General features: G+C 36.9%; 1 protein-coding gene across 1 annotated transcript; it reads right to left on the reverse strand.

Annotated features, from left to right (window-relative positions):
* Positions 1 to 1,592: 1,592 nt before the first annotated feature.
* Positions 1,593 to 22,553, reverse strand: LOC145682218 (uncharacterized). Its single transcript, XM_081753801.1, has 3 exons — positions 21,219 to 22,553; positions 5,175 to 5,415; positions 1,593 to 1,762 (listed from the first exon to the last, which is right to left on the reverse strand). The coding sequence occupies exons 1-3, from the start codon at positions 22,551 to 22,553 to the stop codon at positions 1,593 to 1,595; spliced, it is 1,746 nt and encodes a 581-aa protein (XP_081609927.1).
* Between the last annotated feature and the right edge of the window lie 699 nt (positions 22,554 to 23,252).

Raw genomic sequence — 23,252 nt, forward strand, 5'->3', positions numbered from 1 at the left:
AGTTTTTGTTTGTCCAGCGATAGAAAAGCCTTAAATCGTACGCTTTCGAGACTAGAATACATGTAAAAATTTAAGCGGGCTATGTTTCTAATCACAAATATTGATTGTCCTATATTTGCCCTTGTTTGCCCAGCACTTGATTTCATTTGCCCAGCATTAGTTTTTGTTTGCCCAACGATAGAAAAGAAGCTGGAACCTAATTTCGTACGTTTTTGAGACTTAAGCGGGCTGTTTCTAATCACAAATATTGATTGTCCTATGTTTGCCCTTGTTTACCCAGCACTTCTTTTCGTTTGCCCAGCATTTGTTTTTGTTTGCCCAACGATTGAAAAGAAGCTGGAACCTAATTTCGTATGTTTTTGAGACTACATGTGATAATTCAATCGGTCTATGTTTCTAATCACAAATATTGATTGCCCTATGTTTGCCCTTGTTTGACTTGCCCAACGATTACCTTAGTTTGTCCAGCAAATGATTGCGTTTACCCAGGAAATGTTTTTGTTTGTTTAATAATAGTTCTTGTATTTAAACATATAGAAAAAGTTAGATTCCGCAATATTTCAATTTGCATACTACAAATGCAGTACCATGATTGTGTCATTGTTACTATTGGATGCATAGTCCGTTCCATAATTTTCCGTTTATGTAGCACAAATTTGTTGGTTTTGATAGAGAAATATGAGCAATTAATATTGTAAAGTACCCAAATGTAGAAAGAATATAAATATTTAGAAATCTTTTATTTTGCTTGTAAAGTTTATTAGGCGTAAAAATGTTTTTGTTTATAACTTTTCGTTTGTTTGTGAGCAAACAAAAATTTTTGTTGGGCAAACATGGGCAATTGATGGGCAATCGATTTGCATGTTGCAATATATTATTTTCACACTTTGTTGTGCCAGTGTGAAGTTGGCCCTAAAATTATTTTGTGCATATAACTTAGGTTCTGTTTGTGGGCAAACAAAACTTTTGGGTAGGCAAACATGGGCAAACGATGGGCAATCGTTCTATATAGAGCTTTAAATTTTATCTCGATTTTGCGGGCCAACTTGACACAGGTATAGATTGCGCCTCATATCACCAACTTTTCATTCAGGACAAATGCAATTCCACGCTTATGAACTTGATATATAAACAAGACAGTAGAAACGTAATGTGCTATCCTACAAAAGAACTAGTATGGGTGATTCACGTTGTGAAAAGGCCCATCGGTAAGTGAACACCCGAATTTCGGAAACTCTTTCCGTTTATATTGTTTCCTTTCTGCAACACGTTTAGTATTTGCAGTGCCTCTTTTCGGACAATCATTCATTCAAATTAAGTGTAAAAATTTGCGATGTAATAGTTCCAGTATTGCTCAAGGACATAGCAGATGTTGAAAGAGAATGTTTTGAACATGCAAAATTTCTAAATGCCAAGCTATTATCTGGGGTAGTACTTCGTATGTAATTTGTAAGATTTCTTCCCGGTTTGTTTGTATTATCTTTTATTCTTAATTAATCGGTACTAATTGTATTCAATTTTAAAAACAGTTTAGTTTTTGTGATACTATGCGGGGGGACTTAAGAATTATTTTCCTGTTATAGCTAGCTATATCATTTCCCTGCTACACAGAGAAAATATTGGTACACATAACTAGCGCCACTGTGGCTCCTAAAGGAACTAGACCCTGTTCGCTTGTCTGTGCTATTTGGGAAGGCGCTAAGAGATCGTAGCCGGCGATGGCCCAACAAATATAACAAATGCAATGGGCCTGAGAAAGGACCTGAAAAAATTCACACAGAAACTAAACAAGCTCTACGAGACATCAATAAGAAAAGAAAGAGCCAGAACAGAAAACAAACCAAACCCCCCGTGCTAAAAAAGAGAGCACAAAGAACCAGACATGACCATACACTGCATTCAGGAACACATAGGTCAGCTACAAGAATAAATTATGAAACTTTTACAAAAAAGAAACAAATCAAATCTATCTCTACGCCACAGACACGCACTATACCAACTCAGAACACAAAAAGATATAAAAACCCACTGGGAAATCAGGAGGCCTAGTAATAATGAACACAAGAGACTATGAAAAAGGAGCACTCCTCCAATTGGAAGATAAAACCACATTCAGAGGAAACAATCAAAGAAGCAATCAGCAAAATGATAGAAAAGAAATACACCTTCTTTGAGAACCTACTGTTAAAACAGGAGCACTAAAACACTTTCATGCAGGAAGACTAATAAACAGAGGGTCTAACCTACCAAGCTTTTACCTACCACCAAAAATACATAAACAACCAAGACCAGAAACGAATCTCCCCCAGGGAGATCAATAGTATCAACCTGAAACAGTCCCATAAAAAGCCTAGACGAATATATAACACACTTTCTTATCAAACTCATACCAATACTACCAGAATGGCTAAAAGACACCACAGATTTCCTCCAGAGAATCAGACAAATCGGAGAAACGAATCCCACGAACTCCATATACACCACAAGCATAAAAAACCTATACCCAAGCATAGAAAGCAAAAGAGACATAGAACTCGTATCACGCTTCAAGATATGTATGGCTAAAAAAAAAAAGAAAAACCTTAGAAGGACCAGCCCCCGGTCTAGTAGAGGACTGTTAATTTTTATGTGTAACAACTACATCAGGTTTGGTGACCAAATGTTTCTCCAACGCAAGGCCACAGCCACGGGAGCCTCAGTGTCGGTGGCGTGTGCGAAAATCTATGTTCACATGTAGCTAACCCAGACAGAAACGGGCCCCATAAAACCTCTACACGAATGTAGATTTCTAGATGACATTATGGGAATCTTCCCAGGTAACAAAAAGCAACTTGAAACATATATTGAAAACCTACAAAGAAACAAAGGAGGACTAGAATTCACCATGGAAACAGACGAAACTCGAATAAACTTCCTAGATGTAACAATAGTGAAAAGACCATGCCGACACACAAGTAACCAAGATGGCTAGGCCAACGTTAAAGTATGGTTGCGTTGATTTTTGGTGACAAAAGCAACGTTGGTCCAGTGTTGTTTACGCCGTTATTTGCAACCAACCAAGTCCCATTGTTGGCCCAACATCATTTTACGTTGAAATAATAGTTGAATTCAATCAACCTTTTTGCAACAGTAGGTCATTGTTGATTTTTAGGTGTATTTTTTTTATATATAAAATATGTATTAATTGAAAGTAAAACAAATATTAAAACAGAAGTAAACACAATTACGTAATTTAGATATGATATTTTTCATGTTGAAATTACCAGATTTTCACGTCTAGTTCATACTGTGGACGGTAGGAGGCAGGAGTGATTCCTACCCAGAGTGCATCAGGTGAACCGCCAGACATCCGCCCAGCAGTGGATTCCGTTTGCTGGATTTAGGTAAGTTTTCATGCAATTTTATAATTATTTCATGTCATTGTAGATATGTTCAGTAGCATGCCTAACTTATATATATAATAAGTGGTTGCAGTTCAATTCGCAATCAAAACTTTCGGCGTACATAAATTCCCGTGTTGTGCTCTCTAGGATTGTAAACAAACCGGCAGGTAATTCTATTGACACATAATTGCCCATAATAGGTGTACGCAAATTTAAAAACGGGTAGAGCAATGTGGGAAGCGTTCCGTTACCTATGTTGCCAAAAATGGTTGGCCCAATATTGATTTTTGGTTGACATCACCAATTATCAACCGCTGAAACGATGGTTGGGCATGTCCGCTTTGCGTTTGTTTGGCCAACGCACCATTATCTGTAATATTTTACAAACCGACTTTTGAGCCAAGTTTGGTTTTAAGCCGTTTCAAAATTGTGACAGCTATATCGTTCACAAGGAAAGTTTTCGTGTCCGGATGTGATCAGAAAAACTGTCTAGAAATTTTCTGGAATTTCAGACATGAGGGTATCTGCAATATGTATATTCCTGAAGAAATCTGCCTATTGGCATACAATGAATAATGTTTAAAATTTCAGCAGCTTTAAATTTCAGTTCCACTCTGCTTTTCTATAGTTGTATCTACGTTAACGCACTTTGAAATGACACAAGGATTCGTTTCGCCAATGTATGCAAATAGGGAAACAAATCGAATTTTAACAATAATAAAGTGTGGACTCTGCACGGAACGACTCTGAGTGAACTTGTATACCACTTTGGAATATTATTCACTAAAAACAAACATATATGACCAAAGCAATTTTATTTATTTCCAAAAATGCCTTACTTGACAAGATGCAATTTGTAACAAGACCTTCCTCAGACGCACTGACTTGTCACATAAGGGTGTGCGTTTTTTTAAATAGAATTGCTTTGGTGTTTTTTTTTTTTTTTTTTGTTCCAATACTCTGTATGGTGCAGTTATTTATTTTAAAGATTGAAAACTATGTGACAGGACCGGGGATAAACCTTGGTACATTTTAGATGCCCTTACATTGCACTTCCAACTGCACAAATCAGTCACGCTGCACAGGTAGAAAAAGAAAGACTTATCGTCAAAATCGAATATTTGATCACAAACGGCAGGAAACTGCACCCTGTCTGCAACTGTGCTCAAATCTAACTAGTATGAAGGTTATTCTAACAGTTGACCTCGCGATAAATCTGTAAAAATGTTATTCGAATTCATTTATCGAGTATTCCTTTGCACCCTCCACCCCCATCCCAACCAGCAGGGTGGAATCTCCAAAGTATATTTGCACATTTATAAGGCTCCTATAACGAAGATGATGATTGGTGTTCTGCCGAAGGCAGGTCTTTGACCCAAAGGTCCCTGGAACAGTCCATTAAATTCGTTTTAAATTATTTTTTCTTCCTTTTCTACATTTTTGCCCTTTAAGGGGGTTCCACCCCTCCCCTTCTTTGACTTAGCCCCCTCCCGTCCACACAGATAGCCTGGAATCTCCAAAGTATGTGTGCACATTTATAAGGTTGTTCTAATAGAAGACAATGTATTAAGTTTGTGTTTAATAAAAAATATTGTTTTTCATACATTTTTGTCCTTTCAGACCAGGGTTTCACCCTACTGTCAGATTTACTTCCCCAACGAGCCTGACCTGTACTTTGAACAATAAACAATCTGTGAAAATTTCATTCGACTCAGTTTATGCATTCGGCAGAACACACAGACAAACAACACAATGGCCGGTACTAATTAAGAGAATATAAAAAATACACACCTGCATCACATGAAGCTGGTTCTGATGGTAATGAACGAGGCGGTGAAGGTAAACTTAGTGATGAATTCCTGCAATTCTTACGACAATGCCCTCTTACATAAAATTCATCCTCACTATCATCATCATCATCATCACTAATTAATCTACTCGGACGCTTTTTCTTCCTCTGCGGTCGCCCTGTAATTTCGTTATCAGTTTCCAGATTCGATTCATCCTGGGCCTGTACCAGCTTTCTTCTTGCCTTCAGTAGGTCATGTGAAAAATAAATCTGAGTCAAAAGACCCAAAACGGTATGAAGACGGTAATGAAATTCAGAGGTGTGAAAAACGTTTGAAATACTTTCAAGTGTTTCGTTATCAGAACAAATATAATACTACAGTGTTCATATTTTCAGAGCTGGGAGTCTAAATTCAGGTGTCGATCGCTGCCGAATTTGGATATTCGACTTCTTTAAAAGGTTAGATTAAGTTTGATAACAAGCTGGAGCTTCTCTGTATAACAATAAAGCAATTTTACTTGTGAAGAAAAAATAAAGTAAACATTCGGCACAAATTGACACCTTGAAATGGTTTTGTTGAATGTTTGAAATCCGTCAGTAGTCCGCACACCCTCTGTGGTGCACTGGTTTTCGGTTATATTTGCTGATTTTCCCATATGTTGGTGTCCATGACGAGTACATTAACAATTGTCATGGGCGCAAGCTCTGAAAAACTCTCATTTGCGCTCAAGTTTACATATGACCTGGGAGCACTACAGTGCGCTTAAAGCTTACACATGGCCGAAATGTGGCATCGGTCAAATCGCTTCATTTTTACAAATGTAGACAATGACGAGTACATTAAAAGTCACTGGCGCAAGCTCTGAAAACTCATATGTGCGCGCTACATCGCGCTCGAGTTTACATGTGGCTGAAGTGTAAATCACTTGATTTTCATATATGTTGTAGCGATCGACACCTGGAAGCTCTGAAAACTCATATGCGCGCGCTACAGCGCGCTCGTGTTCATGTAATCTTCAGTTGGAATAAGATTGTTTTCACATATGTTGTAGAGCTTGTCCAGTTTAAAAACCATTTAACAAGAAAGCCAACCTGACCGGCGAAGGCCAATAAAAAACAAAGCGATTTGACCTAAACCATATTTCGGCCATATGTAAACTTGAATCGCTGTAGCGCGCGCATATGAGTTTTCCAGAGCTTGCGCCCATGACAACTTTTGATGTAGTCGTCATGGGCTACAACGTATGTGAAAATCAGACAATTTAAGCGGAAGCCACTGCTACATAAGGGGTGTGCACTATTGTGGAAGCACCAGAAAACCCAAAACACATTAGTTGTATACGAGACTAGTGCAGCCATCTAACATTGCGGCTGTTCCTTTACACACATCTTGCTTTCTTTGCTTTGTACTTTTTCTTTCTATCGGACTTTCTAGTGTCCCCTTTTAAAACACGTCTACGACTTTCTGCAGCCGTAGACTCTCTTTATAAAATGTCAATGTTCTTTCACAATCATCGTGTATGGGGGAAGGTTCGCCGAAGGATGGTATCACTCAGACAAGTCGATACGGTGAGTGATACCATTCTTAGGTGAAATTCCCCCCACCCACCCCACATACACTGTGATTGTGAATTTAAGGCTTTGTTCATGAGGAAGAACATTGACACTTTTCAAACAGAGTCTACGGCTACAGAAAGTTGTGGACGTTTTGAAACGGGACACCAGAAACTTCGATTGAAAGAAAAAGTAAAAAAGCAAAGAAAGCAACAATTCATATATATAACGTAAGGAAAAAAACACACACACTAACGTAAGTTTCCAAGACATACAAGGAGACAAGGCTTGTTTTATCTACATTTTGCCCGCTCATCCTGACTAAACGAATTTTTACGCAAAACAATTAATTGAAACGGGTATAATTCCTTATTATACTCGACTGGAAACTTAATTAAAATCGAAAAATAGCCAATTTAATGTGACGTATAGGAATATGCTTTTACTCTAAGTATTAGCTGAGACAATATACATTCATTTTTCCATCCAGCAAGAGTTTTCAATTCCATAAGTTTGAACAATTGTATCCGTTACGATTTTTTTCTACTTTGTGGAAATCGCTTCACTTATACCTTGAATATCTACAGTAATCACAGAGTATTGAAAGAATTTTATTGTTAAATATATAGGAGGCATTCCATACGAACTCGCCAGAGGCATCTTGCTTCATAGTCATAGATTTGGCTGATATTTATAGTACTGAAAGGTACTGTTATATAGGTAAAAGAAATGCAATATGAAATTATTTTAACAGATACTGCAGAAAATACAGGGTGTTTAAAAAGTGATGAATCTTACCAAATTGGTCGTTTCTGAAACACACCCAAGAACAGGAAAAGAAGCAGATCTCAAAAACTCTTTGGACAATTATACCGGTAATGATTTGGGTTTTATTTGAAAGCGAATGATCTGCGTAAACCAATCCCAAAAATCCGAGAAAAATTTTCAGCATTATACAAAAAATAGTACCCGAAAATACATTCGAAGAGAGAACTTTTTTAATGGTGAATCTCAGGTGATAGAACAAAATAATTTAGTACATTACATTATAAAGACTTACACAATAACATATCAAGAAATTAAAAGGGTATTATTTCTGAGAATGAAATTATTATAATTTTACTATACCCTTACGTAGTTGCAGTCTGAAGCACAAGATTTGTCCATATTTCAGCAAAGACAATTTTTTCTCGTCTCTCTGGGACTAATATGTCGAGATACCAATATAATCTTATATGTGGGTGGCTTTTGGCATCAACTTGAGTTTTTGATGGCATTTACATACACAGACAGAGTGCATTCCACGGCTTGAACTACCATTACAAATCACAAATATATATATATATATATATATATATATATATATATATATATATATATATATATATATTTAAACCTCACCATCTCCGAATTTCATGAAATTCGGATATAATAATTACTTGATGAGAGAAGAGTGTTTCCAAAATAACAGCTCCCTGTAACGTACAGTTTTCATGTTGGAGAGTTGCCAACCTTGAAAGGTAAAGTAAATTTTAACATGCAAGGTCGAAGGAAACCTTGCATAACTTTGGCTATAGGTACGTCACAAACGGCGTGTAGGGCTTATTTTAAAGCCAAAACATTACTCTTTCAATAAAAAATAAACATAATGATATTAAACAGGATTTTGTTATCCGTGCCATGTAACATAATGTTTGACCTTGAATATTTTAAAAGGTACTTTTTAACTTTATAGCATATACCTGGAGTCCGGACGGACCCCAGACTTCGTTTTTGCCCTATATTTTCACGGTTTGATACACATTTTTCTTTACGGCTCATGATATCTTGTTTTAGGATGTAAATTTACTCACTATATTTAACCCGTGGTTTGCTTTCGCATTTAGAAATTTTAAGAACAGTTATTAGAGAGATTACCTTTTTAATTTTTTTTATCTGTTATGTTTTGTGTATGTTATTGTGTATGTCTAGATAATGTGATGTACTAAATTTTGTTCTACCACACGGGATTCACCATTAAAAAAGGTCTCACTTCGGATGTAATTTGGGGCAATATTTTTAGTATACTGCCCAATATTTTTCTCGGATTTTTGGGATTTGACATGCAAAAACTCCATTTTTAGTTTACACAGATCATTCGCTTTCAAATATGTCGTCTTCTTTAGCCTATCCGGTATAAGCGTGGGACGTAAAACTGGAAGTTTTTCGCTTTCAAATAAAAAAGATCATTGTATAATTGTCCAAATATAGTTTTTGAAATGTGCTTCTTTTCCTGTTCTTGGGTGTGTTTCAGAAACGACCAATTTGGGAAGATTAATCACTTTTTTAAGCACCCTGTATTTTCTGCAGTATGTGGTAGGATAACTTCATATTGCATTACTGTTACCTATGTAACGCTAGCTTTTAGTAAAATAAATATCAGCCAAATCTGTGACTATGAAGCAACATGCCTCTGGTGAATTCGTATGAAATGCCTCCTTATACATTTAACAATAAAACTCTTTCAATGATAAAGAAAATAGCAAACACGCACGAACAGAACCCGGTAATGGGATATTACGTTTCATTCTCTACAAATTTGAATATCAACTGAACATTAAACTTCGGGCACAAAAGAAGGGCATAGGGCCTACTCGACACAAGATCAGCTACGAAGATTATCGCGTTAATATTATCTTATTAAACAAACTAACAATTGTTTTTTCAATAACATCTACATTTTGTTTTTCCATATCGCTGACAAAGATAATGAGAACGAACCTGTGAGATAAAAAAAAACCTCATTATGGTGTGTAGAGGCCAATCTTCCGTAGGCGTGCTATTCTCCGCTAAGAGTTTATTATATTTAAACATTAACGTGCGAGGTGGCCAATACGTCTCTCTTTTCCTGGGAGTCAGTCAAGACTCAGGTACGATCCCCACAACTCCGCCACTGTCTTCTTTAAACTCAACAACATGATACGACATTTCCATTTTCTCCTTTAAAGGTGTTGCTCTGGAACCTACCTAATACACTGCAACAATCAAATACGTTAATGATTGTCATTATCATTCCAGTAAATCTGAAATCACTTTCGATCAATTTATGATCAGTTCGAAGGGAGAGAGTTCAAACAGGGATCTAACTTCAGAACCTAACCGAACTGAAAAAAATACATCTATCCCAGTGATGGCCAAACTAGTGCTATTAAACCTATCATAATATGGCACGAGCCGCATCATATATCTAATCGCCAGGTGCTACAACTTCAATTGCTCAAACGAACTGATCTAATAATGACATATTTAGACAATCACTTCAAGGTTGTGATAACTTGACCCCGGATTTGCACCAAAAATTAGAAATGTAAACACTGAAAAGTACAAAAGTACGTCTTTACATGCTCATATATATATTTATTGCTTTGTTTTTTATATATTTTTATTTCAAATTCCAAACTTCGATATTTAATGAAAAACAGACGATAATTAAAATATCAGTGTATATAATAGTCAGCGTTCCCAGTTAATTGATTTGTCGATCGCGAATTCCCCGACTTTTTCAGGTCACTATTTGCACAATTCCAGGACTTAAAAAAAAAAAAAAAACTTAGGTCTATTTTTCCGAGCAGAAGTTGATTATGCAAGTACAGTTGTATCTGTAAATGTGTACTCGGCGTTAAAATGCTGTTACATCTAATTTAAAGTGGAAATATGAAACCTGTGGCTCGTCGCAAGACGAATCAAAATAAAAACCTGCTGTAGCAAAATAACGCTGGAAAAACGGTTTGGGAAATATAAATCCGTACTTCAAATTGCACGACTTTCCCAGATCAGTGGGAACGCTGATTAAACTTTTCATGGAGAACGAAACAGGGACGGGGATATTTTCCTGCATACCTGAACTTTATTTACACATTTAAATGAGATAGAGTCTATAATAGGGTCTAAATGTGTGAGTCCATTAGTGTTATGGTTGGTTAGGAAGAAATATAATGAAAAATCATACCACCTGATTTAATTAATTTTACAAACACTTAATGCCATTTTACACTAGATACATTACAACATTAACTACAAAAAGGGACCGACCAGTGCTATTTGTCAGGTACCATCTCACCATTTGCCTACTAAGACTGAGAGAAACTCTGGAAAACCCGGTTAGGATTGTCGGCCGTAGGAATAGAACTTATGATCTCCCGAATAGGAATTTAACAGAGCTAACTAGCATGATCTTTATTTCTGTTTCATGAACTTAAGGTGTACGCAAAAACGCGGATTTTTCTTATATATATATATATATATATATATATATATATATATATATATATATATATATATATATATATATATATATATATATATATATATATATATATATTCCCCAGCAACCCTACAGTACTTTTCTTATTACTCATTAAGCTTACAGTCGTCGAGCAAATTGTGAGTTTCAGGTTACTAGTATTCTATAGTCTGAGATATATTCAATTTTGGGGACACTGAATCCCGTTTTTAATGTTTTCTTTTCGGAAAGAAGTCAGATTTTCTTAGAATGCCCAAAACCTCTTCAAACTTAAGAAATTTTCTGGCCCGAGACATTTTGTTTGACACAAGATGTCAACAATATGAAATCTGTATAGGCTACTTCCGTACATGTAAAAATAAATTTTTAAAGAAAAACACAAAAACATACTATAATTCACCTTTTTAACTTTTTAACCGTAACATGTATGTGCTAAAATGATTTTATACAACAATTTTCAAAATTTTCCAACATCTAACTTTTGAACACATGCACAATTTATAAAAGTCCCGAGAAAACCTGATGAGGATGTGGTGTTGTGCCCGAAGGCGGTCCTTTGAGGCGAAGGTCCTTGGACAATGTGAAACCATGGAAGTTTGCCATTGCCTTCCGTGGTATGATGACGTCCTAAAGACGGGACTACAGCTTAATTGGGGTCTGAAACACTTGTGCCGCCATCGGGAATCGAACCCAGGACCCTTGATTACAAAGTGACAAGCGATACACTCATCCATGGGGTACACTATTAAAATGAGCTTAACCTATGATAAGAGAAAATAAGTTTAGTACGGTTACTTTATTGGGTACCTTAACTATTCTGAATATATATAGTTGAAGTGTAATAACTTGGACAGATAAACCCAATGGGCGTGTTTTTTAGGTGCGGAAACCAAATTTAAAACAAATTTGGCATTCTGTTGGTGGTTGCAGGGGGAGGGGGGTTGTGGTTAGAGTAGGGTGGCCAGACGTACTGATTTTCACAGGACAGTACCGTTTCTCAAATAGCTGTTGTTTTCTTTTGCGAAGACTTGTAGAAAAGCGAAAAATGTCCGTTTTTAAAATCTTCTGATTTATCTTATTATACCGTATTTTACTTCAGTTATGTTATTCACATTGAACAACTATACCGAAACGGACGTGTAACTTCTTTAGATTTCAGTTCAACCTAGGGCACCCATACTATACTCAGGAAACCGGGAATTCAGGATATTTAACGTTTTCGACCTTATTATGCTACTAAATAATTAGCTGAGATTTGGAAATCGATTTGGCTCTCCTGCCAGATTCAGGGTTTACAAACTTGGAAATGTCGACCCGTAACTCTTGTTTTTATATATAACTGAAAATACATATAAAACAAAACAATTTCTTATCGTACTCTCCTCCAGATACGACACAATCACAGGAGCTTCAATCTGAGACACGATTCACTTCAAAAGCAGAAAAACATATAAGTATAACTTAAGAAAGAAAAAAACATAACGTTTCCGTGAGAGATACTGGGCAAACTAGCGTAAATGCTTTAGCGGGCCTCTGAAACCCATGTTATGTAGTAACGAGGTATAAATGAAGAAAACTATCAATGAATGTGTTATTTTTGGCAATTTAAGTAAATTGCTTCTATGAAGATAATCCTTAACATATTTTCAAAGATGTCAGAGAAAATTAGCATGAAAATCTGAAAAATGGCCAAATCAATTCACTTTCTTCAAGGTGCCGGGCCTCTTAGACTCATGGTATGTATTTAAGGGTTAACATCAGAGATCAGATGAAACGATCAAAGGATCTTCTCGATCTTTCCTTTTCTATCTCAATCTTTTCTGATATATAATATTTGCGAAAAGTGGGATTTAGATGGCTGTACTTGAAGTAATAAAGAGCTGTTCGTTTTCAAGAGCTGAAGTCTGTTGAAATCAGAAATCATATTGAATAATCGAAGGATCTTCCATTTCTTTCCTTTCCTATCTCAATCTATATTAATATAAAATATAGAGCTAGAGTATAGTACCTCTTAAAACAACCTTTCATCATCAGTTGACGATTTCATGTTCTGCCAAACTCGCTGATAGCGCTAAGAGACATAGATTATATTGACTAGTTGTTATTCTATCCAAGGTGATACATGTTTAATATTTATATAGAAAGGGGCTTAGTCTTATTGACACATCGGATTTTGCCAGTACGTGCACGGAAAGGAAAGCAAATAATTGGGTGAGGCAATTCTATATTTTGCGATTGAAATTTTAAGTTTCCCCGCAGGGAATGAATTTTCTGCGTGGAGAGATTTCCCCCCAGGCTGCCCCTTGAATTCACCCCTTCTATAGATACGTATAGTGAAACTAAACCCAGATTTATTAAATACAGGATATTAGTATACAATCAAAACTTTATCTATAGCCGGATAAAGTTTGTAATATTATCTATCTTTTCTATCTATCTATCTAGCTATAATCTTTGTCAATGTCTATTGCAGCAAATATTGAAAAAAATGGCAACCAAAAATCTTACATTAGAATACTTTTTAGTACTACTAAACACTATCTGTTTCCAACCCTGGTTGGAACATTCAATCTGGCTCAGTAGCAAACAACAAATGAGAATTGTATTATGATTCATGTCACGGTTAGTGATTGGGCCGTGGGAATATTCCTGGTGGGAAGGAAAATAGAAATGGGAATATTCCTGGGTTTATCACTGGCATATAAATCACTGGCATATATATTTACTTTAATTTCTTTACTTTTATCTTCCAAATTATAAGGACCATACGATTAAATACTTTATTTTCATTTATTATGATTTACTTCTAGGTTTTAAATAATTTGGAGATTAAAAATATAAAATTCGTTCACTGTACTTCATATAACTAATAATATGATTTTTTTAAAGTTCCATTTCCATTTGCACTAAAGAGTAGCAAAGTACTAATTTACAAATGATGAAATTGAACCATTTTGTAAGTAATGTAGAAATTATGTAGGAGTACATGTGAAGTACTATTAATAAACCCCGAACCACCGTTAGTAATAGATGATGGTCTATCTTCTCTCTCTGACTCGAATTTCTGAAGAGGTACTCGGACTTCTCTTACATGTGAATTAACGCAGGGAAATTTCGAGAAATGGGTAGAAAGAAAGTTCCTGTGTGGCAACGTTACGTGCAAAATTTTAAAGATAAGTCAGTATCTGCCGATATTGTGAACATAAATATTTAAGCGCCAATTTTGATAAAATGCTGGGTCATGTGTTTTGACAGTTCCCCCAACCTAATTTATTTATAACATTTAAAAATTTAATATGTTTATAATGTCAATAGTAGAGTCAAGTTTACAAAATCCACCTACATTTTAATATAAACTGTTTAGAGGTTTAAAAGTTTGTGAACTTACTATACCTTTTTCCACATATTTACCTTCATAGAACATATTGTATATAAATATATATTTATGCGTATTCTCTAAATATAATAAAATATTAATAAAATAACATAATACCGTTCAGAATAAACATTTTAAAGACACCTCTGGGGACAAAGGTAAAATATACTGTGATAAAGAAACGAATTTAACTTTAAAATCGGAATATAGGAATACAATGCAATTTTTCTATGTGATTGTACATAAATTGCCGAAAATTCCCATTTTTTGGTAAAATACCTTCCTGGGAATTTACCCACCACTATTCACACCTAATGATGGCTAAATTCCAGGGAAGATATTTTTCGGGAATATTCTCGGGAAAATTCCCGAAAATGGAAATATTCCTGTGAATTTATTTGTAATCACAAAAAGTGCATTCTATTACTATATTACAATTTCAAAGTTAAATACGTTATGATATCACAGTACATTATTACTGTTGTCCCCAAAGGAGTCTTTAAAATATATATTCGGAACGATGTTATGTTATTTTATTAATATTTTATTACATTTAGAGAGTACGCATAAATGGATGTTTATTTACAATATGTTCTATGAAAGTAAATATGTTTCAAAAATGGTATAGTAAGTCCACATACTTTTACACCGCTAAACAGTTTAAATTTATATGTAAGTGGATTTTCTAAACTTGATTCTACTACTGATATTATAAACATATTACTTTTTTAAATGATATAAACAAATTAGTTTATGTAGCAAGCAGAAGAAACATGTCTCAACATTTTCGCATACATTTTTATGTTCACAATATTTGCAACATACTGACTTTATAATTTTGTGTGTAACATTACCACACGACCGTACGACCTTTCTCCCTACTTAATTCTCGAAATGTCATGCGTTAATTCACATATAAGAGAAGTCTGAGGACCTCTTGAGATATTCGAGTCAGAGACAGGAGACAGACCGACGCCTATTGTAACCATATGGTTCAGTTCATCGAATATTAATGAAGAAAATTTTAACTTTTAAGTAAACCTCGTATAAAAGCACTCGTAGAAATTTTCATGTTAACAAACAAATGGATTTTGCATATGTGTCTGTGCGTCGCGTCTGCGACGTAAATCTTGGTGACTCTCTCGTCTCTCCAAATATGGTGCTAAAATTCAGCGCAAGAAGCAAACTTCGTCTCCAAAAATTCCTACCTATGGGTTGTCATAGTTACTTTTGACAATTTTTAGCTTTGACATCACCAGGCTGCATTGTCAGCCTGTCCGCTGCGTAAAAACGTAAGGAGACGGAGAGAAAAAACTAAGTTAGTCTGACAATTGTTCCGGTGTGACAACAGCATGTAACCAAGCAGTCAGCTCCGGAAGAGCAGACGAAGGACACTGCGCGAATTATAGTACATTTATTATGCAGTTAAGTACAGTGTTTAACACATTAATAGTGCGTTAACGATAATAAAATGTTGCCTCAAAAAGAAAAGATTGAAATCTTAAAACATTCGTTCATAATAGTTACTTTTAAAATCGTCTTAACGACAAGGAGTAACAGCACAATAATTAAACTTCAAAACCACCCAAAAAATGAACGGAAAGTGAGGGACTTCACCCCCAACCTTATGGATGTCCCCCTGAAACCACCAAAATTATTTCCCTCCAGCATCAAAGTGTGTGAAAAGGGACAGTACGAAATTGTGGAGACTAACGATGTATGGAAATACAACCAATAAACCGCCAATACCGCGCCTTCCGCGATTGTAATAAGAATAATTGGGCCAAGTGTTAAATTTCATCATATTCAATTATTTGAATTAATGTGCCAAAATGTAATGTAATATGTGTTTATGTAGTTTCAGTGTTGTTTGTTAAAGTGAAAAGTGAAATTTTGCATATCCTTTATTAAAATAATTATCATGGTATAAATTTATATTTTCTAGTTTAAGAGATAATCTAATTTACTTTTTCTTTCCACCATAAATAACTAATGTCTATACAACATAATAATTTTCACATTATTAAATTGTATCGGCATTGAAAATACGATTAGAGTCAGCTTTTATAACGATTTCCCAAAATGTTCTAACCCGAACTCTAAACCGTGTAGTTTAATGGTTATATCATCGGCTTTAGTAAAAAGTTGAAACTGAAATTAAAGTCTAAAAAAAAGTTCAAAACGTAAAGGATCGAATCTCAGACTATCGTAAATGTCAAACCCCTCCTAGGAACTGAAAAACACAAACCACATACACTTATATATGTCTTCCCAAACAGGAACGTACAAGGATTAAACCCTAATACTGTACTTATACTATTATTAACGGTGGTTTGGGGTATATTGATGCTACTTCACCTCTATTTCTACAGAAATTCTTCATTACTTTACAAACTGGTTCCTTTTAATCATTTGTAAATTAGTACTTTGCTAATTTTTGTTTGAATGGAAATAATAGATCGTATGATTAGTTATATAAAATACAGTCAATGAATTTTAACTTTTTTTAACCTCCAAATTACTGAAAACCTTAAAGTAAATCATAATAATTAAAAATAAAGTAATTAGTCATATGGTTCTTATAAGTTAGAAGATAAAGAAATGGAAATAAATTCCTTCCCGGGAATTTATATGCCAGGAAAAAAACAGGATATTCCCATTTTTAATTTCCTTCCCACAGGGAATATTCCCACTGCCCATCACTATTCACGGCGCGGCGTGGGATTTGCTAACACCTCTCTTCGCATACTTATCTACTCTATACTTTAATTCTTTTGTTAAGTAATTCGCTTTTATAATTTATTATACGCTTAATACACAAGGTGACCAGACGTCCCGTTTTAGCCGGGACAGTCCCTTTTTTCTAACCGTTGTACCGGTTTTTTTTCTGATTCTCGAACGGGATGCCTAAATGTCCCGTTTTTAAGTAAAAATGACCTAGGTGTCCCGTAATTATTATTCAAAATATAAATTGGCAATGCAAATTCTACTCTCTTCCGTACCAACACTCGTTGCCAAGATTCAGCCGTGTCTAGAACTTCTTAATTTTCAAAAATTTCTTAATTTTTGAGTGTTCGTGATTCAAGTGGGAATTCTGAGACTTCAACTAGTTAAAAGAATTGTTGGGTAGAAGTTGCAATCGTGAACCATTATTTGTTGTGTGGTACACGTAAAGTTAGAAACGGTGTGTTATCACTGTTACTTGTGTATTTTTTAAATTTAGAACACTGCTGAGTCCCAAAATGCAATCTGGAAGTCCGAACCCCCCCCCCCCCCCGTAACCGATTCGTATGAGTTCCGTTTTCGCAAGTGAAAATTCTGGTCACCTTGTTAATACACGTAATAACTGCCCAATGGTCTTTGCTACCACGACCCGCTCGGGAGAGTAATACTCTCGGAAGTACGTTTTTCCGCGCGCTACTCTATTCGGCTGTTTTACGCGCTATCCTAGCCGGGAGTTCTTAAGTTGACATAACCACAGCAACAGGACATGACGTCACTTAATGTCGTCACTACCCTGGAGCATTTAATGCGCAGTGTATCCATAAGCAAGGCAGCTCTGTTGACAGTATTACTGCTGAGATAATATGCCAAGGTGGATTATAATTTAAGACATACCTGGAATTTGTTCGGTACTGGTGGACAATAAAAAACACATTATGTTGTTACAGTGGTTGTGTGAGTTGCGTTTTACATTCACCAAACGAACAAGATTATACACAAACAATGCACTGAATAATGCGTAAATAATTGCGGCTTGTCCCATCAAAGGCGGGAAGAACGCCGGATTTTTTTTTTTTAAATCTCATTTCGTGCTGCGCGCTGATACGTGTATCAAGATTGAAATTTCAGGTTTCCTCAGTTATGTTCTATTTTTTAAGTGTACTGACATTCATGATATATCAATTTCTTTTAGCATCAAATGAACTCTTGTAGGTTTAGTAAGTGTTTTGGAGTGACAAAAACGGGATTAAGAATACGTGGACATTTTTAAAATTACAATTTACAGATAAAAGGTGTTAATTCAGAACAAAAGACAAATGTTTAAGGAATTGATTTATGAAGGCGCAGAATATGTAAGTCATCTGTGAACATAGATACAGCAATAAGATGTTGCTTTAACACTACGCTGGTAACGTTGGGTCTGTGAGACCCAAGTCTTTACAAAAAATAATATAACTTTAGTTGGCAACACTCGAACTGCTACATCCTTCCCCTACCTTCCGCTCCTAAGTTGTAGTTTAATCATACTTAGCCCGTTTTAGTTTTCGCTTGGTCATTGTTGTGTGCCGTGTGCTTTTTCATAGAGTGGGCCAGACAGACCCAACGTTACCAGTGATGTTATTTTTACTAGTACGATTAAATAATATTAAGTAGCGATTTTAGAAGAGAAAACTTCATATTTCCGTGTGTTGATTTGCATGATTTTTAAGCACTTGTCATATATATATATATATATATATATATATATATATATATATATATATACCCAGACAGCAATTTAAGCTTGCTGCAAGTTGCCACAAACTTGCTGTCGCAAGGTCAATTAGCTTGCCGCAAGCTATACTATGCAAGCCAATTAGCTTGCTGCAAGCTTGTAGCAAGCTAGTTAGTTACATCTGGGCAAGGCTTGCACAAGCTTGTCTTCACAAGTTAAACTCAAGTCAAATTATCTCAAACGCAAGCCAAGTATAAGCGTATTCTCATCAATGGCAAGCTTTATTAAGCTTATTGCAAGCGAAAACACGCTAAACAAATTATATGGAAGCTTGCAGTAAGCGAATTTAGATAAAACAGTATGAAATCAGTATCATTTAACCGTCTGACTAAATCTTGCTACAATATATTTTCCCCTCGCCTTCCCAATTATTGAAGCAAATGCAACAACGGTGAAAACAGCCAAGTCTCCCTTCCGCTTTTGCAAACATCAAAATAAGCAAAATTGTTACGCTTTAGTTGTGACAAGCAACGCTTTTTTTTTTCTGCTAGCCGAAGGCTAGCTCCCTTGCGAGGGTTACGCCCTCTATCCGGGGTGAGAAGTGCAGAGACTGGGGAAGGAAGGATATTGGAGGTGGTCTATGGGAAGTAAGGTAATCTGGAAAAATAATTTACTTTATTGTATTTAATGACAGTTTATGACTTTTATTACATTTTTATTCAAGTGCAACGGACATTATGAACTTTGTTCATAATCATGAGGACAGGAGGAAATATGACAGTGAAGTGCATATCACAGGACAACACAAGGAAATGTTAGTTAGACGAATGCAGATTATCTTCTTGTCCAGGGGCTGCTCTGGACAGTAATGTAGACAAGTGGAGCCCTGTTAGCACAATAGGTTACGGTGCAGCATATGTAGGTGATATATGAAATGGAAGGTGATCAGAAGAATAAGCTGAAGCGACAAAATGATCTGGATGGTCTGGTGGAATGGTTTTGAGATATAAAGAGAAGAGTAGGGATAGAGGGCAAGTAGAAAATTTATATCCTAAATCATAGTGGCGGTCGGCGTCCATAGTTTCCAGAAGTAATGGATGACGTTGTTGAAACCGAATAGTAATGAACTTTACTCGTAACTGTTCAAGATGACAGAGAATGGTGGGAAAAGTGATCCGGTCATAAAGCTCCTGTGTCGGACTGGGAAGCTTGATTCTATAAGCCAAACGAAATGCATGTCGTTCAAGAACTTGTAATTTCTGATAGAAAAAAGGTAGTGCAGCAATCCAAGCGGGATGGCCATATGTTAGAACTGGGCGTAAGAAGACCTTATATGTATTAAGGATTGTCGTGGGTTGCAATCCCCAGGTGGTACCAACTAGACGTTTTAGTAAATTAAGCCGAGCATACGCCTTGCGAATGATCGCTTGAAGATGTGGCCGCCAAGTTAAGTGATGATCGATGATGATACCAAGATAGGTGACCTGTTTTGTAGGTGATATTCGTGTGCCGTGAACCTCGAGATTGAGTAGATTGGGGTTTTTCTGAACTCGAGAACGTTTTCGAGGTGGTATGAAGACTATAGCTTGAGTCTTAGTCGAGTTTATATGAAGACGCCACTTAGTGCACCAGTGGAGAAAAGAGTCTATTGCTAGGCGGAGAGCAGAATTGATTTGTTGAATAGTTCTGGCCGTGCAAAGAAAGGCAGTGTCATCTGCATACTGAAAACTATGAACAGTGGGAGGAAGGATTGGCATATCGGCTACAAACAGAAGGTAAAGAAGAGGCGAGAGAGCGGAGCCTTGAGGTACACCAGAATGTATAAAAATCGGATGAGATGAGGAGTTATTGATAGTAACATAAGACAGGCGGTTAGAAAGAAAATGGAAGATGAAGCGAAGGTAGGACAGTGGTAGTCGAAAACGGTGAAGTTTGAACATGAGAGCTAAATGCCACACTTTATCAAAAGCCTTCTCTAGGTCAAAAAGAATGAGACATGAAGGCCGAGCAGTGTTATAATGATTCGTGATGAGATTGAGAAGTCTGAGCAATTGATCATTGATACTGAAATTAGGTCTGAAACCAGCTTGCTGTACAGGCAAGAGATTATGTTGAGAAAGATGGTGATGCAGTCTGGTGACAATGATGCGCTCAAGAATTTTGCTAAATACGGAAGTTAATTGTATCGGACGGTAAGAAGCAACAGAATCTGGAGGTTTGTTGGGTTTAAGAAACATAAGAGTGGAAGAAGTCTTCCAGTCACAAGGTATGTATCCGGTCCGGAGAATAAAAGAGTAGATATATGAAAGAAGCAGAAGAAGACAATAAGGAGCCTCTTTGATATGACGATAAGTTATTCGGTCGATGCCAGGAGCTGTGTTGCGCTTGCGATTTACGACGGTGGCGATATCAGATGTAGAAATCGGAACTGTGAGAGGATTGTCGTCTGGAAGAATGTGTGCTGCACTAGGTTGTAGATATGGAGATGATAAATTCAGGCGATCAGTAGGATGTCTTTGAACAAAATCAGGTGAAAACGGGGTGAAGGTAGTCTGCAGGTGGTCTGCAAAGGCGTTTGCTTTCTCCTCATCTGTGTGTAATGGTTGGTTATTAACTAACAGCGGATATGGTGTGCGAGTAAGCTTCCCAGTTAACATATGAAATCGCTTCCAATACTTAGTGGGGTGTGAAGTTTCGGCTAAGTTGTTACACGTCTTTATCCAGTTGCGAAGCTTATGTGCCTTGACGTAGTTACGCACAGTGCGCTGGAGTTGGCGATGATGACGAAGAGCTTCTAGGTTACCAGTGCGCTGATATTCACGAAAGAATTCGCGAGAACGATGTACGAGAGGTAGGTAGTTTGGCGGTAGACGTGGTTGGTACCTGGAGATTTCAGTTGTGGGTATATGAAGGTCAGAAGCGTGATGAATGGAGTGAGTGATTTCAGAGACCCGTGCGTAGAGATCATCTTCGGTAGTAGGAGGCTCGATGGTTACCAAGTCTTCAGTAATAGTGGTGCGATAATCATCCCACTTTGCTTGATCAAATCGTGGAACGCGACGAGGTTCAGGTAGCAAACGAAGAGGAGGAGCCTGTGGTTGGTCGATATGAAGTTTTATGGGAAGGTGATCACTACCTATAGAATCGAGCACTTCGAGAGTGCAGCGCTGGAAGAGATTGCTAGAAGAAATGACTACGTCAGGTGTGGTATTTGTGATGGGTCTGGTTGCTTTAGGTATATCAAAAATATGACCGGTGGTATGAGTAGTAATGAAGTCAAGGAAGCTTTGTTTCTGATTATCCGGGCGGCTATGAATATTGATGTCGGCCATGATGATATAGTATTTAAAGTGATTGGAGATGTAGAGAAAGAATGAGCGTGGGATGGGGTGTCCAGGGCGTACATATATGGTAGCTACGGTAACGTAAAGGGAGTGGAAGTACAGCGTAGTAATGAGATACTCTGGAACATTAGTCAATGCAGGGTGATATTGGCGGTGACTAATCGAAGGATGGAAGCCAATGGCTACTCCCCCATTTGCTCGGCGTGCTGCGATGGTAGAATCAGAACGGAGTAGGGTGTATCGAGGTATCCTGAACGTCATAGATGGAGTAAGAAGAGTTTCGTTCAGAAGGAAGGCCTGAATAGTTTCTTCGAGAAGTAGCTGTTCGAAGAGAGTGTACTGGGAAGTAAGTGATCGAATATTAAGAAACAGTAGAGAAATACCCATGATTAAGGTGCAGCAGTAGTGTTGGAAGTGGCGGAGGAGACATGTAATTCCTCAAGAGGGGTGGCGTGAAAATAAACATGAGGTCCAGAGTAAGTAGCTTGAAAAGAATATTTAAAGATAATGCGGGCTGCATGATTGACCACCTGGAGAATATGCTGACGGAGAAACGGGTGAATGTTTTGCAAAGCGATGGTAAAGAATGAAAGGAGTTGCTGTACGGAAATTGCTTCACCAAGAGGTTGTGGTGCTACATGTTGTTGAACTTCTGGTAAGACGGGTCGCAACGGAACAGTAAGCTCCGGATTCAAAGGTTCGGCCGTTGGCCTTGCTTTGCATCGATAACTATATGTGGGGTGTTGTTCCGGGCACGTAGAGCATTGAGGTGGCTTCGTTAGGTTGGTGCAAGCTTTCGTTTCGTGGTTTCCGCTGCAGTACCCACACTTGCTCGGCTGGGTGCATTTTGACGTTGGGTGTGAGTTGTATGCTTGGCAGCGCTCACACCGCAATGGTAAAGGTGGCGGCGACTTTGATGGCTCAACTCGATGTTTCTTTTTATAGATGAGGGCACCATGAGTGAGGAGATCATCAATAGTGGTTTGTGAATTTGTTAAAACTCGTACCATGTAGGTAGCTCCTTGGTCATTTTTAATACGAAGGCACTTTAGAATAGAGTGTCCCTCAAGAGTGAGCTCTTCCATG

The sequence above is a fragment of the Thermobia domestica genome, chromosome 3, assembly GCF_964235325.1.
Source record: "Thermobia domestica chromosome 3, izTheDome1.hap1.1, whole genome shotgun sequence".
Lineage (NCBI taxonomy): Eukaryota > Metazoa > Arthropoda > Insecta > Zygentoma > Lepismatidae > Thermobia > Thermobia domestica.